Source organism: Chanos chanos, chromosome 5 (genome assembly GCF_902362185.1).
Source record: "Chanos chanos chromosome 5, fChaCha1.1, whole genome shotgun sequence".
NCBI classification, from domain to species: Eukaryota; Metazoa; Chordata; class Actinopteri; order Gonorynchiformes; family Chanidae; genus Chanos; species Chanos chanos.
Window position 1 is genome coordinate 39,837,119 of NC_044499.1, and position 19,907 is coordinate 39,857,025.

The 19,907-nt window shown below is 40.7% G+C and overlaps 1 protein-coding gene across 1 annotated transcript; it reads left to right on the plus strand.

The window, feature by feature from the left end:
• The first annotated feature begins 1,704 nt into the window (after positions 1-1,704).
• LOC115812513 (cadherin-20-like) lies at positions 1,705-16,594 on the plus strand. The gene is made up of 11 exons (XM_030774991.1): positions 1,705-1,917; positions 6,888-7,182; positions 7,414-7,533; positions 8,909-9,076; positions 10,812-10,999; positions 11,442-11,695; positions 13,579-13,715; positions 14,657-14,778; positions 15,134-15,251; positions 15,369-15,620; positions 16,059-16,594. Exons 1-11 carry the CDS (start codon positions 1,705-1,707, stop codon positions 16,592-16,594), a joined length of 2,403 nt encoding a protein of 800 aa, XP_030630851.1.
• Positions 16,595-19,907: the final 3,313 nt, after the last annotated feature.

Consider the following 19,907-nt stretch of genomic DNA (forward strand, 5'->3'; position numbering starts at 1 on the left):
CACTACCACGGAGGCCGGCACACTGTGACAATGCAGCCACGCCTCACGCCCTTGACAGGCTTTTGTAGTTCCTCAGTCTTGATGAAGTGAGTTTGAAGACTCAGATGGAGTCCAAAAACTCACAATGAGCTACCTCTTAACTCAAATAATAGAGTCAGGCAGTCTTTTTCTCTACACTTCTTCTTTTGTTCCAACCTCTCCATCTTCCTCCCTCTGGCAGGCTCCCACAGACACACACACACACACACAAACACACACACACATCCAGACACACATGCACACAAACAAAGCATCCCTTTCTTTTGCTCCACTTCCACTGAATTAGTAACCTGTTGTTCCTTTTTTTAAAAGTTATGAAATGCAAGAGAAATTGACCTCAGTCTCTGATTTATGCTCTGGTTCCTGCTGTAAGCAAAAAAGAATAGACTAAATGTAAATGATTACTTGAAATCAATATGGTACATCAGGAATGCACTAAAACACAAAATAAAGATGGTATTCAGTGATTAGTTTTGGTAGCTCTATTTATAGAGTGTGCTGAGGTCAAGGATCAAAAGGAAGGCACAGAGAGAGAGAGAGAGGGAGAGAGAGAGAGAGAGAGAGAGAGAGAGAGAGAGGGTGGGGGGGTGAGAGAGAGAAATTATGATGAAATCTTAAACCCAAGTCCAGCATCATGTCAACATACTCAAGGAAGGATTAGTTCACTCAGCAAGAATCCAAATATATGCTCTCAATTCATCCATAAATATGTGTGTGGATAAATGCATGGTGTGTGTGTGTGTGTGTGTGTGTGTGTGTGTGTGTGTGTGTTGTGTGTGTGTGTGTGTGTGAGAGAGAGAGAGAGAGAGAGAGAGAGTGAGAGAGAAAGAGAGAGAGAGAGAGAGAGGAGAGAGAGAGAATCACCTGTCCTTGTCCCTCTGTAATCCGGCTCCACATAGTGGATCAGTAGGAACTCATTTTCATTCAGTGAGAATGAGAAAGTTGAGCGATTTTGAGAGTACACTAATCTCCAGCACTCTACAAAAGGATGATCTTAACTAGCCTGAGTTCTTGTCCTTCAAGCAGTTATATAGCCAGAGGAGAGAAGAATAGCATGAACAGGGTACTGCAGACCCAACATGACGATGGGTCTTGTGTCACAGTCATGAGGCTTTTATGTCATTCAGCTTTCCTCTTCCATGGACAGCCAGATTACATTTACACTGTGATGTACCACAGACACTACACCTTTTGATTTTTTTTCACAACTATAACTTTATTCATGAGGTTATTTGAAAACAGAAAAAATCACCTTCCTATAAATGAATGGATAGTTCAAGAGTTGTTCATTCCTCAAGGAGTGTAGTCGCTCCTTTAAAATGGAGTAAGTTTCTTTCAGCTTCATGTATTGTATGCACTTTCTACAGGAACAAGAATATCAACTGTCCCTGGAACAAACCAGAAAAACTTTGTTCTGTCACGTTTAAAAACTGCGCAGATATTTAAATATGGCAGTAAAATAATATAAACTATTATATATTACATTCCTCCGCTTCTCTCTTCTCTCTCACAGTGTGAAGTCTGAGGAGAAATCAGCTAAGACAAATAATGCTGGAGTCAACCTGCTGAATGCTGAATACTGGAGTCAACCACTCACTGAAACACTGGATAACTGGATAAGAAGCTAATAACGAAGAAAATTAATATCATTCCCAAGGTTCTGCTATGGCAGGCATTTTGTCTCTGAAGACAAGGAGGCTTACCATGATCATCATGGTGGTCACCCTGGTGATGTTGGCGCAAGGACTAACGGGAGATGGAGTCCAGGAGGACACTGCAGGAGAGAAATTGCTGAAAAGAGTGAAGAGAGGATGGGTATGGAACCAGTTTTTTGTCCTTGAGGAGTATACAGAACAAAAACCTCTCTACATTGGAAAGGTAAGTGAAAGACTAATTTATTAAATTCAAATTTAAAATCTTAAAGTAAAAAAAGAGTCCAAAACCCCTTTCTATATTAGGGGTGTGTACACCCTGTCTCCTCATAACCGAAGTATTGTCAGAGACATTTTTTTTAACCAAATTTCTTGCATCACTCCATTACTTTTCCCTTCAATGGCCAAAATGCTCTCTCTTTGTCTCTCCCACTCTCTCCCTTTTCTCTATGACAATTTAATCCTTTTGTGTTATTACCCAGAGAGTTTCAGAAGATATTGTAGGCTATAGCAGCTCTCAGTTAAAGAACCCTTCCTTCAGTCCCTTCATTTACCATCCTTAACACATGAGCTTGTGTTAAGTTTCTACGCATGCTCGAGAGAACTCTGACAGAAAGAAGTCCACTCCAGTCATTGATAGCTTGTCCGTTTTAATTCCTTTGGTGCTTTTAATGTCTCCCTTCTTATAAAAGAGCTTTAAAGGATTTAAATTAGCATCAGAGAGTCTTTGTGTTATCTCTATAGCTGTGTATTATAACTATACATCATCTATAACATTCAGACTGTACAGGGAGAGAGAGAGAAGAAGTAGAAGAAGGCATATACACCAAGCAAAACAAAAAGGCAAAACTATGAAGAATAACCTATGTAGTGTTAATGACATTAACATATTTTAAAAACATTAATCACTCAGTGTCTTCATCACTTAGGGCAATTTCCATAGCACTATTCAGACTGGGAGACACTTGCAATTAGGCTTATACTCAATAGTTCAGTGCAGACAGCAGTTTTTCAGTCTTCTTCAGCCTTGACTGAGCTTCAAGACAGAAGGCTGGCAGAGGTCTATTGAAGTCTAATCAATTTTATTTGTATGGTAACACTTTTACAATGCAGCTGTGCCTTAGAGCTCTTAACACAATGCCTGGGCTTGGAGCCATGTGCACGTTAGGTGTTTTATCACAGACAGCGGCAGGGTAAACAATGAGAGTAACCCGATGCTCTTTTTCCACCATCATGTCCTGTCAAATTGCAGCTTTTGATCAGACACCTTTTCTTATTCCACTCTATTTGTTCACTATAAGAAGACAACCAGTCAATGCTCAAAAGAGTTCACATCTTGAGTAGGAGGATAGATAAACCTCCATACAGATTCATTTGTGACAGGATCGCTGTTGGTAAACATTCTTCTAAAATGTAACATCTTTATAGCTTCAGCCTTGTATGTTAGTTTACCAATCAAGACACACAAGGAAGCAAAACTGGTTAGGTTTTAAGTGGCACATTTTATTTTAAAAAAGTAATTCTAAAATGTCTTGAAAAGAAATAAGGATTCAATATTGGACATAATTTGAAGAGAATTAGAATAGCAATGAAGTTGTTAAATAAAGTAAGTGAGCTGATATTTAGTAGTAGTAGTAGTAGTAGTTCAGATGCTGTCTTCAGAATGTTTAGTCAGTAGTGTTGACCACTATTTAGGTTCATTATCTAGTCTTCCTTGGCTCCATTTCATTTCATTTCATTTCACCAATTGATTTATTTATATCAGTTTCATTACCAAAAAAACTATAAAAGTTTTTAAAAACACTCATTTTATTTTTCCCATCTTAGCCTCGTTCAGAGCACATAGATTTGTAGCTAAGTGAACAAGTTTTAATGTTCTGTAACTTGGCAGATTACCGAGATGGGGAAACGAGTTTGGACTTGGAATCGAGTCACACTTAAATCGCACACTCAGTGACTTGGGACTTGACTTTAGACTCATCCTCAAAAGACTTGAGACTCGACTCTGAGATTTGCGACTCGCGAACAATCTTTTTTCTTTCTTTTTTTTTTTTTTTTTTGGCGCATTAACATTAAAGAAATGTCTAACGAGCTGGATGTCATTCTCTCTCTCGTTATGATGCTTAACTTTACGCATGCGCGCGGCCACGGACGACTGTAAATTCCAGCAACAATACCGTAACCATGGGAAGCACACCTGCAGCTGCAGTGCTATTTGTGATAATCTTTGGCTATAAAGAACTGCTGAATGTAAGGTGTGTGGTATCAAAATAAAGGATGCTGGATCGACCTCATCAAAGTTTATCAGGCACCTCAGTCACTCGGTAATGTGAAAGTTAACGTTAGTGCCTATGGACCGTTAGCAAACATGTTAGCTCCGCATCAGCTATCTAACATTAACGTGTTAATAGCTGTGTAGCTAAAGGAGGTTAACTTGATTAGATTGGCGTTCGCTGAATATTTTGAAAAAATTAGTGAATATTGCAAAATACAGTTATTAACTTTTTAAAGAAAAGCTTTGTGTGTCTGTGTGGGTTTTTTTTTCATATTGCATTGCAATAGCTTGTCTAAAGTGATTGTATACCAAGCTAGAGTCTGACCAATATAGGATTTTTCAGACCGATGCTGATTTCAATATTTGATTATTTAAAAATCCGATAATGATATATCAGCTGATATTCTTTTCTCTTTTTTTTCAGAAACACATAACATGAACAAAGATTTTCCCTAACATTAAGAATCCTCACCAGGATAACATGACGTGCATTTTAAAAATAAACTTGTTTCATTGTCATAAATAGTACTTTGAACAAAAGTACATCAAAATATATTACAGGTTTGATAAATAATGCAGTAAATTGATACAGTGATCTAGAATAAACGCTGCTGTTGAATGCATCTAAGACTACATGACTGTCTGCAACCACGACTTTGGAATTTCACACCACACATTTGAAAGAGAAGATAGGTAACTTTGTTCAGCTACCAAGCCATGTTAGATGCTTGTTCAGCTCATGTTTGTTTACGTGTTCCCTCTGGTTTAATCATTTCTCATCCACCGATTGTAACTACAGACATGCGAGTTGCAGATGAATTTACCATTGCTTCATTTAGGCAGAATAAGTTAAAAAAGGTATAGTTTAACCGCTCATTAATGTTAGCGGTCTTCCACTGATAAACATGGCATCAGCTAGCTTTGTGGGTAACCTAATTTAGCAATGGACAGCGTTATAAGCTGCTGTAAGCGATGTTGCCAGAGAATTTTTGAAAGTGACGAGGGAGAAATGATAGGACCATTCTTTACTCACGAGAACTGCCACACTGTTTCATAAATATATCTACAATCAAGTTTGTCAACAGCTTAGCCTGCAGCTACATCACTCAACTACCGTAACCTTAAACGTAATTTTCAAGTTTGACTGACTGTACCAGCTTTCACGTCACTGCAGCAAAACCACGCATGGCTTATATGAATGTCATAGCATGGTTGAAGGATCCATCTTCCATCTTACCATTTCTTTTTTTAATTGTCCTTTATCAGCCATTATAAACGCCGATACCGATTTATCTGCAATATTAGCTCATATCGGCTAATAATATCGGCACGCTGATTTATGGTCAGGCTCTATACCAAACAACTGATCAATGCTGATACTGTATGCTAATGGATAAAGGAGTGATGATAATGCAGTACATGCTTTGAATTCCTTAAATATAGCAATGCAGTGTTCTGAGCAGACCAGATAACATGCAGCAGATGATAGAACTCTCATTACAACGATAAGAGACTTGAGACTTGAGACTTGACTTGGACTTGTGACCAAAGACTTGAGACATAACTTGGACTTGTGACCAAAGACTTGAGACTTGACTTGGATGTGCAAAAATTACTTGTGAGCATCTCTTGCAGATCGCTAGTCCATCATCTTCAGATTCTATCCCTCATTTACTCAGTCAAAAGCTCATGTGTTTATGTGGTTATGAAGAGCACCAGGTTGTGAACAAGCCACCCTTGACCTATTGATGCACGGTTGTATAATATGCATAAAATATTTTTTAGATTTATTTCAACTTTTTTTAAATAACCGTTTAATACACAGCTGGAGAGCTATTACCGATTTCATGATAGGGTCATTTTTAGCCTTTTTGTGCAAAGTGGAGATCTCCTACTTTCTTATTTCTTTGGCCTTTGAATCTGTTTGGAGCACAGATGCTTCACATGTTTGGATGGTTCAAGTGTGGAGGGAGACAGTCATGATAAAAACCACCAGAATCATCCGTCTGTCTTTGCATGCCCTTCTGTTAGCACCGTGGCCTCCCAACAAAAGAAGTAATGATTTGAAAAGGCCTCCGATTGCATCCTGATCCCAATCAGAGCCTGTTGTTTAGAACAAATCCAATTTCCTCAGGCTAATTTGCCATTGCTGAAGAATGCCATGGCAAGTGGTCCAGCATTATGGGGTGATTAAGTGATGGCATTCAATCAGCCTGTGTCACCTGACAATACCTTTTAAAATGATCGAACCAACACAGACATCTGCCTCATACTTTGACAAACAAGTGTGAGTGTATGTGTGTGTGTGTGTGTGTGTGTGTGTGTGTGTGTGAGTGTGTATGTATGTATATTCATTTATTTATTTATACACACACACATAAATATGTGTGTATGAGTATGTATGTGTGTATATGTATGTATGTATGTATGTATGTATGTATATACTTATATGTGTGTGCGCACGCATGTGTGTTTGTCAGTGATTTCTTGTAGGATTTTGTCTGGCATGGACTGAAGTGCATTGATCAGTCATAGTTATTTGTCAGAGTTGATGTGAGAAGCTGGAGGTTATATTCAAGTGTTGGCCTTGGGAAAGTCATCAATCACCATTCTGACATGTGGAAATGCACTAGCTGAGGGATAATGGTTTAGCTGAACTCATACACACACACACACACACAGAAAGAGAGAGAGAGAATACAATATTTGACATCAACTCATTTTTTGTGCAGACTCTTCTCAGCTTTAAGAAAACATTTCATCCCATCTGTTTTGAAGACCTTCTATTCAGCACAGGACTCCTCTCTAGGTCTCAAGAGTACAGACTGAAACTGCCATATAATGCTACTGCCACTTTAGTTGAACTCTCTCTCTCTCTCTCTCTCTCTCTCTCTCTCTCTCTCTCCCTCTCTCTTTCATAGCTACACTCAGACATGGACAAAGGTGATGGTTCCATTAAGTACATCCTATCGGGTGAAGGGGCAGGCACCATGTTCACCCTGGATGACAGCACAGGTGACATCCACGCTATCCAGAGACTGGACCGCGAAGTCAAGGCTCAGTATGTGCTGCGAGCCCAGGCCAGAAATCGGGACACTGGACGCCCACTGGAGCAGGAGTCTGAATTTGTCATCAAGATCCAGGACATCAACGACAATGAGCCCAAGTTCCTGGACGGCCCATATGAGGCCACCATACCTGAGATGTCCCCAATAGGTTCTCTTACTCTGCATACTCAAAGTCAAATTGAAAATAGTTGTATTGGCAGCTGAAAGAATAACAAACAAATTTAAAACACTAATCTGTAAATTATTGAATGAAACCTCTGTAGAATATGCGATCAATCACAATGAGCCATTAGAAGTAGGAAACTGAATGAATAGTGGTGAGGTTTTCACTACAGTAGTCAGTTTTCTGACATGACTTGTTCTGCCTGTCTTTTCACAGGCACCTCTGTGATTCAGGTGTCAGCCACCGACGCCGATGACCCCTCATATGGAAACAGTGCTCGTGTGGTGTACAGCATTCTAGAAGGACAGCCCTACTTCTCAGTTGACCCCAAGACAGGTAGGAGAGAGAGAGCGAGAGAGAGGCGGGGGGAAGGGGGGGGGCAAACAGTTGAACCCCTACAGGGAAGGACAGACGGTCAGGCTGTCACAGGTGTATGTGTGTGTGTGTCTGTGTCTGTGTCTGTGTGTATCTGTGTGAACCCAGAAAGACTTTCAGTATGGCTGACAAATACAGCACAAACCAACGAGCAGTAATACAGCTTAACCATCTATTCCAGACATTTATTGTGCCTCCAATGACATTCCATTTCTGCAAATTGTTGCTGTTGCTTATTTTCTTATAACATGGTGGTGTTAGTACTAATCATTTTCATAGTGTTAAAATGAAAAGTGATATATATTTGTTGAACTATATTGTAGCAGATTTAGATGGCTGATAATGTAATGTTCCACAGGTCCACTGGAAATTTAATGATTAAATTCAGTGCACCTTTGTGATAAAATTATCTCCATCAGTAATAGAATATGCTTCTATATAGCGGTAACATCTTAGCCTTTAGCACCACCTTGTGAATGCAACATGCCAGCAATCAGAGAGTAGTGTTACAGAATTTACACACAGGGTTCAGGCAACAGATCAGCTTATCTCACTGTCTAATCATCGAGTGTGGGTTACCAATCCACCACCAAATAAGAGAAGAGAAAACCAAAAGCTTAGCTTCTTTGTGTCTCGGTTTTCCATCACTGAACTACTGCGACTGCCATCGCTAAACTCACAGCTTTATGTCTGAAAAAGTCCCTTTTAGAACAAGCTAGTCCTTTACACGATAACAGTCATTCCGAAGACATGCCAAAATTGCCAACTTGAGACCTATCAGCAGTCATTTTAAGAAATGTATCAGTAGTGCTCTGAATCATTACAGGCACAAATGACTGATTCAATCTGGATAGCATGTTTGGCATAGCATGATTTAGCTAGCGTGACAAAGAGGCATCTCTTTATTTTGCTCAAATTTGGCTATTCTATTTAGACTGATCTGAGTAGGAGCAGTGTAAGTTGTGGAAACTAACATGAGAGAGATATACCATCGCAGCTGAAGCTCTCGTAGGAGACGAAACAGACACCAGGAAGTTTAGTTTAGGTACACTGTGACGAAGGGAGGGCGCAGGGGTTGCTGTCATAGCAGCTATTGCATTGTTTCAACTTTAGTAGTTTCATGTATGCGATTCTGCGCTAGCACTGAGGGATTGTTCTCAGCTGACCTCTTTGTTTTATTTCTCTCTCCACATAACTTCCAATCACAATATTCATATTCTTCCCTGTCTTTCTCTCGATCTCCACCAACCCTTGGAAACACTCTCTCTTCTTGTCTCTTTCTCTACTCTGTATTCTAAACCTCATTCCTGTCTTTTTGCTCTCTGTAACTCTGTAGGTGAGATTCGTGTGTCTCTAGCAGACATGGATCGGGAGATGAAGGAGCTGTATCACGTCATCATCCAGGCCAAAGATATGGGAGGTCAGCTGGGTGGTCTAGCTGGGACCACCACTGTCAACATAACCCTCAGTGATGTGAATGACAACCCACCGAAATTCACCCAAAGTAAGAGCTTTCATATAATCTCCTCACCCCCCCCCCCCCCCCCCCCCCCCCCCCCCCCCCCCCGTATCTTTATTATCAGTGAAAGTTTTGATGAAATATATTTGTTATTGACATTTTCCAATGACACAGACTGTAATGAAATAAAAAAGCACCTAAAAAAATGTTTCTTCAGTTTACCCGCTTTTCACTGATGCATAGTAATGAGTCAGAAACATAAGAGAGGGATGAATAGCAATTGAGCTGATATTTTTGTTCAGTTATTTACATGCACTCATTTTTCAAAATAAGCTCCTGTGGAGCTTCTATGAGATAGGTTGAATGAAGCTCTATGTTCCCTGGGAATTTTTTTTCCTTCCTTCACTGCCTGCACAGTGCTAAATATTGAATGACACACAGACTAGTTACAAAATCAATGACATGACTAAATTATGACAAAACTACAATTTGATTATTTAGTTTTAGATATGTAGTTTAAAACTAAATATATAACAGCTGACAACATTATCTATCTATCTATCTATCTATCTATCTATCTATCTATCTATCTGTCTGTCTGTCTGTCTGTCTGTCTGTCTGTCTGTCTGTCTGTCTGTCTTTCTATCTGTCTAGCTATTGTCCAATCGATCCACCCTTTTGTCATTCACAGCTTGCTTCAGACATCATCCTTTTCCTTAGTTCTTGAAGCTGGTCTTAAATCATCCATGTTTTCCTCCCCTGTTCCAGTTTATATTCATTTCTTCACTCTTCTGTCTCCTGCTCATTCACCCATTAAGATTGCCTTCCCCATTCCCTGTTCCTCATCTTTCAGTTCCATCTCTCTTCATATGCACTCTAGTCTTCTTTCTCTCCCCCTTGAGCCCACTCTAGGGGCCTTGTTTTATCGTAACCATGTAAGGTCATCCACCTCTCCCTTCCTCTCCCCCCTCCTTTACCACCCATAGTCTTCTTCTGTCACTCTGATTGCCCCCATTTTTCTTCCCCTCATTACTGTCCCTAAGAGGTCAAAAGGTAGCCTGGTTCCTAAGGCAACCCCGTCAATCCATTTGACTGGTGGTTTTGTTTTGCCCTTGGCACACCCCCCAACACAAACCAATTATTCCCATCATCTGTACAGTGATATCACATATTCACACACACACACACACCACATACTACATACAGCTTCATACTATGGCTCTGAATTTCAAATGTGTTTGTGTGTGTTATTATTAGAGTACTGTATGTAGAACGAAGAATAGAGATGCCTAATGAATTTCCTCACTCTAACAAGGCAGTATGGCTAATCTGGGCTTCTGTAAGATGGAGCTTCATGACTAGGTCACCTTTTTGCTCCGGATGAGTAAAGAACATAAATGGCTTCTGGTTCCCTCTAGAGGGGAGAGACTGGAACATATTTCCTGATACAATATTGCTCTAAAAACAGCTTTTTAAAATGACAGGATATTGAATTTTTGTCAGAGTATGGAAAATGCATGGGCCACTCAGTAATGCTGCTTTTAACAAGAGAGTACTTATAGCCTCTCGCAATTTCTGTATATAAAATTTAATGTATTTACATTTAGTCATTTGGCGGACAGCTCTGTCTGAAGCGACTTTAAAAAAACGTGTACAGAGAATAGACTTTGAAGACTGCGTCTCAGTGTGCAAAACTGTTCAGTATGTCTAAGGAACGCGCAATTAATTGAGAGTGATGTCAAAACACTGATGATAAAGCATCTCTCTCTTTGTACCCCAGAATTGTATCAGATGAGTGTTCCTGAGTCAGCACCGTTGGGTTCCGTGGTGGGCCGTATCTGGGCTAAGGATCGGGACATTGGAATCAATGCAGAGATGAAATACACTATCATTGATGGTGATGGCCGAGATTCGTTTGAAATCACTACAGACCCCACAAAACTGCACGGCATCATCACCATCAAAAAGGTATTTTTGAAGCGTATGACGACGAGGTATTTCTCAGTCAAAATCAAATGTTTCAAAATTGATCAAAACAGAAGGATTTTAATTACAGACACAAACTAAGGTTTAAAACAACGGGCAAACAAACAAAGAGACAAAGAAATAAGTAACAGACAAACAAAGAAGATGTCATATCATTCACAAATATATATAGCGTATATATGTTCAGATTAATAGCGTATTTGTTAGTGCTGAATAGCTAAGCATTAAACCATTAATAAATTACATTGTCCGTATCAAAGCATGCGAAAACGGACAAAAACAGTGTCCAGAATACCCAAATTAAATACATTGTGCATACATACCGCGCATTTCAATCAGTGAAAGTGTTTTCTTTCAAACTGTGTCTTTTACACACCTTATGACAGCATATGGGTCTCTGACACCTCTATGTCTCGTTTCTCAGCATCTCGACTTCGAGAGCAAGCGAAGCTATACCCTGAAAGTAGAGGGCAGAAATATACATCTTGACCCGCGCTACCACAGCAAAGGCCCGTTCAGCGACGTCACTATCGTGCACGTGAGTGTGGAGGATGTGGACGAGCCGCCAGAGTTTGACGCTCCGTTTTACGTTGTGGAAGTTCCAGAGGACGCCGAAATCGGCACTGTTTTCAAAACCGTATCGGCACGGGACCCAGATGCAACCAACAATACTGTCAGGTGAGACACTGTGGTGACGCTACTACCAAATCCAACTTTTTCGTGCACTCCTTTTCATAGAATTACAGTGTCCAGCAGATGGCAGTGTTGTCGAATAAGTGGATGGATTCACGGCTCAGTTTCAGAGCTCTAAACGTCGCTGAGACTGGTCACACGCAGCGATTGAATGGGTGAAAGTACATACGTAAAAGATCGTAATACTATTAAGATGTCAAACCTCGTTTTTCTTCAAATTGGCTGCATGAAATTGTACTCTTTGAACTATCTTTGAAGTGACGAGCTGTTCAACTGAGTTAACAGTTACACAAGCATTACACCACTGAGTGCAATTCACACCTAATTATGCTAATATTCCATGTTCTAGTTCCTTTTGCTCTGGAGGGACCAGTAACATTTTTAAAACTGAGCCAGTTAAAGAAAACATGCTGTGATGTTAACTCTAAATCTGTATATAATAATGCATAATCGCTCATATTCTTTGAAATAATGTGAGCTGTTAGTTTCCTATTTGCTTGTGGAGAGATGTAGACAGGGCCCAGCAGAGCTGCTGTATGTACAGTTACACCAGCAGGCCACAGTGCTCTATGGCTCGCAACAGTCTTACAAAGAGTGAATAGGGGGACAAATGGATTTATTCTCTCTCTCTCTCTCTCTCTCTCTACCTCCCTCTCTCAGTCTCTCATTCATTCCTTATGTTTTCTGTGAGGCTAAAGACCAGATGAATACTCTTCAGATATCACCCTTTTGTCCTACATTCACTCTCTCCATCCTCTATTCAGTTCTCTCCCTCTCTCATCACTCTCTCTCTCTCTCTCTCTCTCACTCTCATCCTCCACTCTGGCTGGTGGGCACACACATAACACTGTGCTGTGTCACACACTCACACCACCCATCTCTCTTTCTGCATGGAGGAGTGATATTAATAGACATCCTTTGAGGGACTGCTCCCCTGCCCTGTCTCACCCTCTCTCTCCCTCTCACACACACACGCACACACATACACACACACAAACAGATATGTAAATTCGCTTAGACACAAAGACCACACCTCCTACAAGGACATTTATCTCTACCATAGTCTACCATAGCTTTGTCAGTCCTGGATGAGCATGTTAGCTCTGCCCATATGCCAACAAACAAACACACACACACACACACACACAGTCTTCACATTCTATCCAAGAATAAAGACAAAGACAGCACCAACCCCCCTTGTGTGTCTGTGAAGAAGAGATGTAGTCTGTCACTGCTGATGCACTTCCTGTCTGTCACTCTGTGTTTCCTGCTGAGACAGTGACGCCAGTGTGTGTGTGTGTCTGACAGACAGGTGATGCTGTGTGTTTACTGCATGTTTTTGAAGAGATTTTCTATTTATCTCTGAATTTGTGACATGAACTCCTGCCTAAGGCTTCTCACTATCTCAGGTGAATTCCCACGCAGTTCTGTTTCATATAAAAGCACAGGTGCACACACACACACACACACACAGATTTACGTTTGAGGTGTAAGTTTTCCTTTCCTGTGATGTCTTTCTTCAGAGCTTATTCTGTGACTCTGTTCATGCAGTTGATTTTTGTATTTAGAATAATCCCTTTTCTCAGAGGGTCCTTTAGCTCTATGGATTCTATTTTATATATACCCCAGTGTGGTGATTTCATTTTTATTTAATGATGACTTGTTTTCACTCAATCTGTTCTCTCAAGAGCTCCCACATGAAACATAAGCAAGAAAGCCCAACAGGAAACTCACAAACATGTTGAAAAGCAACAATAAATATACACACATTTTATCATCTTTGGTGTGACATGCACACACACACACACACACACACTCACTCACTGTCAGTTGGTTCATAGTGATTCCATTTGTTTTTATGTGGTCAGGTATTCCATAGAGAGGATGAGCGATCCCGAGAAGTATTTCTACATGGACATCACCTCTGGTTCACTGATGACTGTGCTCCCATTGGACAGAGAAGAGGCTCCATGGCATAACATTACTGTGCTGGCCATGGAGATGAGTGAGTATAACCACCGACTCTCTCTAACAACATCACAGTAACACGAACAGGCATGCCTACCCCAGGACACTTTCCATTTCTTTAGCTCTCTGATCACGGAAAGACAGGGAGGCAGAGAGAAACAAAGATGGATGGAGGCAAAAAAAAGGAGAATAGAAGAGAAAGTAAGAAACGAGTGCGCCAGAAATTACTGCGCCAGAAAAGGAGAAGAGGGCATCGTGTTCAAATTAAGGGGCAAAACAGATGAGCGGTTTTAGGACCTTCTCTGTGAGTTCACTCTGATAAAATACAATTAAGAATTGACTGCTCTGTAGTTAAAGCATTTTTGGGGAGGTTACATAAGCCAACAATGAGTTTCTCTAAGTTTGCACAAAGGGCCAGAATGTTCATTCAACCACATCTACAGAGTGGCAAAGTCAAAGCCTTGATCGATCACTGGCTTTATGAAACCTGAGAAAGTAGTTACTACTCACTAATTGCATTTCCACTGCCAATTACACAGCTGATTAAGGTATGCAAATGGCCATTAGTTACAGAGAACAATAGAAATGTAATCTTCTCTTCTGAATGGCTTGCGAAGAGCCTCAGGCACCATGTTAGAGCAGAAATAATCATATAACATAATGCAGCCAATGCAGCCCACCGTGAGGTAATTACAATGTGAATGAGCTATTCATCCTTGTCTGGTTCTGTATCAAATGGGCTCTGATCAGAGTGTGTGTGTGTGTGTGTGTGCGCGTGTGTTTGTGTTTGCGTTTGTGTGTGCGCGTGTGTTTGTGTTTGTGTTTGCGTTTGTGTGTGCGCGTGTGTTTGTGTTTGCGTTTGTGTGTGCGCGTGTGTTTGTGTTTGTGTTTGCGTTTGTGTGTGCGCGTGTGTTTGTGTGGGTGTTTGGACGCATGTATGTATGCATGTGTGTGTGGGTGGTTCCTTCTGTCACACAGATAATCCCTCACAGATTGGGAGTGTGTCGGTAGCTGTGAAGGTTCTGGATGTCAATGATAATGCTCCTTCACTGACAGAGTTCTATGAGTCCTACGTCTGTGAGAATGCCAAAGCAGGCCAGGTCTGTACAAATACACACAAGAACACACACACACACACACACACACACACACACATACAGAGGCAGGGGTATTCCACATATTCGCACACTCTGCACCCAGACACATTAATACAGTGAGATTGATAGTCATGTTCATGGGGTCATACTGAATAACCACAATAAACATTTTATTACAGTCAATTTTTTGCAACTGGAATCAGGCAGACATATAATGTCATATCACTCCACTCTAAGAAATCACAGCAGAGCCAGACATACAGCACCACCTACCATTTAAACTTTCGTTGTGTTTTGTGTTACTGAATGGTCGTAGTTCTGGTGATGTGACTGGTGATGATCTATTTTTGTGGATTAGCTGATACAAACAGTAACAGCGATGGATCCAGACGAGCCTTTAGGAGGGCAGCATTTCTACTACAGCCTGGCCCCTGAGGCAGCCAACAACCCCAACTTCACCCTCCGAGACAACCAGGGTGAGCACCGGGCACGGTCTAGAGCGGTGATGATGCTTACGATGACGATAATGAAGATTGATACTGACGATAACGATAGAGCCGTTCTCATAACGTCATGGCTCTTCCCCTTCACAGATAACTCAGCCTGGGTCCTGACGCGGCGGGGCGGCTGGTCTCCTCAGGAACAGAGCGTGTATTATCTGCCCATTCTGGTGTCAGACAGCGAACAGCCCGTACAAAGCAGCACCAGCACTCTGACCATCCGTGTGTGCAGCTGTGACGGCGATGGAAACGTGCTGTCCTGTAACGCAGAGGCGTACACCCTCCCTGCCAGCCTGAGTCGAGGTGCACTCATCGCCATCCTGGCCTGCATCTTCGTCCTGCTGAGTAAGTGTGCATTTGATCTGCAGCGGAGACATGTCTAGCTGTTTTACAGCTAAGGGCTATCTGTGGCAGTACCGCACTGAAGGATAATTCATCTTTTCATCCATTATTCCCTTTATCTACCCATTACTTCATTTGTCTCAGTTTCACTAGACAAAATTGAGGAGAATGCTGAAATGGGTATGATTTCAATGAAGAATCTAACCAATCAATTTGTTGAATTCTGTCTATATATCTCTGAGTTCATCTAAATCAAAGGTGTTTGGAATTTGTAACTCATCTATTTGGCAGTAATTCCCACAGTTTGTTAACCCCCTTTAGAAACACAAGTGAGTGAGAAACTTGCTGAAAGTGCAGTCATTTTGATTTGACACTGTAGCACTGTAGCTGTGTAAAAATAATGTTTTAAAAGTGACGTCTCGCTCTCTGTCTTGTCCTCAGTCATGATCCTTCTCATGCTGTCCCTGAGGAGCGACCGTAAAAAGCCCTACCTGATGGACGAGGAGGAGAACGTGCACGAGAACATTGTGCGCTACGACGACGAGGGAGGCGGCGAGGAGGACACGGAAGCCTTTGACATCGCCGCCATGTGGAACCCCAGGGAGGCGCACTTCAGCAAACTCCGTCAGGACATGCTCCCGGAGATCGAGAGCCTGTCCCGTTATGTCCCGCAGGTGTGCGTGAGCGGCGTGGGCGTCGGCGAAGACAGCAACGTTCACGGTTACGTGTTGGCCAAATTGTACGAGGCCGACTTGGACCCGTGCGCCCCGCCTTACGACTCTTTGCAGACCTACGCCTATGAGGGGGAGGGCTCTGTGGCAGAGTCGCTCAGTTCCCTCCAATCCACCGCCTCCCACACCGATCACGACTATGACTATCTGAACGACTGGGGGCCGCGCTTTCGCAAACTGGCCGAGATGTACGGAGTGACTGAGAGTGGCAGCCCCCCCTGGTCAGAACTGAGCGGATCTTCTTAGACGGACAGTATCACTTTCTTCAAAAAGAAAAGAAGGAAGGAAGTTTAAAAAAAGAAATACGTCTGAATACAGCACACTAGGAAACTGCATTTTCTGAGGGCGGTTTATCCACAGATGCCTCAAAACATCAACAAAAGAGTGCGTGGGATGGAGGAGAAATGGAGTGACAGATATGGAACCTCAAATCGAGGACTGAACAGAACAGAGAGAGGAGTTGTATTGAAATATGAAACTGTCAAAGAGCAGAATACATGACTTACTCAGTCAGGATGGACCACTGCTACAAAGAATCCCTGTTATGCCTTAGATGAGAGGGAACAAGGGTGTGTGTGTGTGTGTGTGTGTATGTGGGTGTGTGTGTATGTGCGTGTGTGCTTGTCTGACAGACAGAAGGAGACAGACACAAAGCAGTGAATCATTTTCTAGTGCTGGTTAGTTGTAGTTCTTTTCTACATTGTGTTTGGGACAATATGTCATATATACTATGTATGTCAACCCAAATGATTCCATTACACAGAAAAATGTGGTATAAAACCTCTTTTTGGATGTTTTTGGATGTTTGTCATTTTAATGTTTTCAGCTCTTTTGTTATGTAAAATGCCCCTGTAGCTCTTTCAACAGCAGTCTTAATTTATTGTTTTGGGGGTTTTTTTCTGTGCGGTTATTTATATTTTTTTATAAATTATTTTGAATGTGGACACTGAATCGTTAATTCATGATTTGGATGCAGATGAGAAGTTCAGCTTTTTTCCCATTGATTTTGCGACTTATGTAAAGTGACTGTGTGTCTGACATTTTGATTAATTTTGGGTGTATTTTGGGAGAATTTCCCCCAAACTAACAATGACAGATTTGTGAAAGAATGAGACACTTGGTATCCCCACGTGAATTAGAAGAGTGTCAGATATGTTTGATGTACTGATTCTCATTAGTAAGTAATTTTTGTTACCTTTCACCACAGTGTTGCCATTGTGAACCTTGAATCCTAATGGCTTTGTTATACCCATATGTTACCATTTAAAAATTCAGGCATAAGAACTCACTTTGAGTCATCAGCAAATGTCAGTACAAAGTTAGGAGTCATCTTGCCTTACAAAAGAGAAAATATAGAGAGAACCTTATTCTTTTTATTCTCTATCACTCTTGTTAAGAGTGATCTTTTAGACTTTGGTCATTAACTGAACCACCCGTGTTGCGTGAGTCATGCACCTCTTCTCACTTGTGGCTTAAAATATAAATCACTCAACTCATTTTGGACTTAAAGACTCTTGATAATCTGCAGTAAGTGCCAAATGAAAAGAGAGCTTTCTAGTTAAGAACGCCAAATACCGAAAGATAAAGAAATTGTCCCAGAGACATAATGAGAGAACATGAAACTGATTGGTGAGAGTCTTAAAGGGTTAAACCTACTTGAAAAATATTGTAAACTGTGTCAGTCACACTGAGTGGTATTTGAATGTACATATTTTTTTGTATACTTGGTAATAAAAAAAGAAGAAATCAATGTTTTGACACTGGTTAATGAACCTTACTGATAGTTCCATTATGTTAATGGTGCCATATTCTATCACTATGGGTGTATCTAAAATCATATAGCGCACACTTTGCGTTTACATACATCTCTGATGTGTACTGTATTCTCATTACTCCTCATTTCACAGAGGGGGGGTGTACTGTGTTGAACATTCAACTGTAGCCTATAACAAGACATGGTTAGACAGCACACGGCCAGTTATTTAGAAAAACGATAGACCAGTGCATACTAAAATTATCTTATGCACTGCACATTCTTCACACAGTATGCCTGGTATATATTTTCACTCTTTGGTAATCTAAGCATTACTTTGTAAGTGTACACAGTGCGGCTTGAGCATATGTGAAGACTAGATATTAGCAAACCTACAGTATCATACGAACAATGGCCGGAGAAATATGGTGGGGTTTGCCGTGATATTGGATTTTACGTTTCACTGTCATTTTGTGTGGAAAAATATAATTGTGTGTTATGTACGAACAAGCAGAAAGCATGACACATGTGCAAAAGTTTGCGCTCAACACCAAAAAAAACATAAAATGTAAAATTTCACTTCTCCATTGTTATGAAATGTAAAATTTTACTACTTCAGTAAAGCAATTTTAAGTTGCCTTTACTGTCATTCTTCTCATCACAACCTGGTGTTGAAAGAACAATGAACTATAAATCCCCCAAAACCACCGGGCAACACGTAACAGAAACCATCAGTTGACGGTAGACACGGATGTGACAATAACATAAAAAATTCCTTTTACATGTGATCCAAGTCAATAACAATGAATTCTCAGAAAGTAAACAAGCAATCAATCAACAGAGCAAAGTGCTTTCACACTGTATGTTTAGTTGAGTATAATATGGTATCTGGGCTTTTTAAGAATAATTACTTTCCTGCAATTCTAACGTACGACATATCAAATCGTCTCATTAGCCATACTGCACAGTTTGGATGTGTTGAAATGAGGGGAGCATTGAACAGACCTTTACAGTTAAATAAGAAGAGGCTGCAATCTACCATTTTCAAATTTAAAATACTTTGAGGTATTTTTGATGGGTTTATTTGGTTGTTTTTTGGGATTTTTTTTTTCTTTGGTTAATAAGGCATTCCTTTCATCCACAAAATGTTCCTTTTCCCTGAAGCAGAGTGAATGTGTGAGTCATTTCAAAGATAAAAGCACAAAAAAGCAATATGTTTAATTGTTCTGAAATCTGTTATTGCAGATGATGCTGTTCCCATTGCAACTCCCTTAAAACCATTTAATTCTGCTTGACTTACTCTGTTTAGAGGCAATTGGTTTTTAAATGTTGATTAAAGTCTCATTCACTGCTTCACCATTCTGGTTGTAGACCCCTATCAGCAATGTAGGAGTTACAGTAGCTAAAGCAGCACACTAAATTAATCCCAAAACACTTTTCATTCTAATGATATTCATGTACTAAAGCTTGACAGCAAAATGTGTTTTTGTTTTCTCTCTCCACTGATGCATTGATAAGCATCTAGCTTTGTTCTCATTCAAATTCATGGCATCAACATTCCAAAAACGTCCAATCTTTTAGTAAGTGGACCCCTGGGATGTGAGTATAACTCTAATGATTTATACACAGGCACACACACATCTTAAATCTTGGGAAAAGAGTGCCCAAAAGAGTATTTAAAGAGTATTTAAATTATCCATTTTATTTAAATAGCCCTCCAATAGCAAATAGAAGAGAAGAAAGAAGACATCTTGGTAAAGGGCGATCTGCACTGAATGTAGCCTGTTTGTACTTATGCCTGAAGCA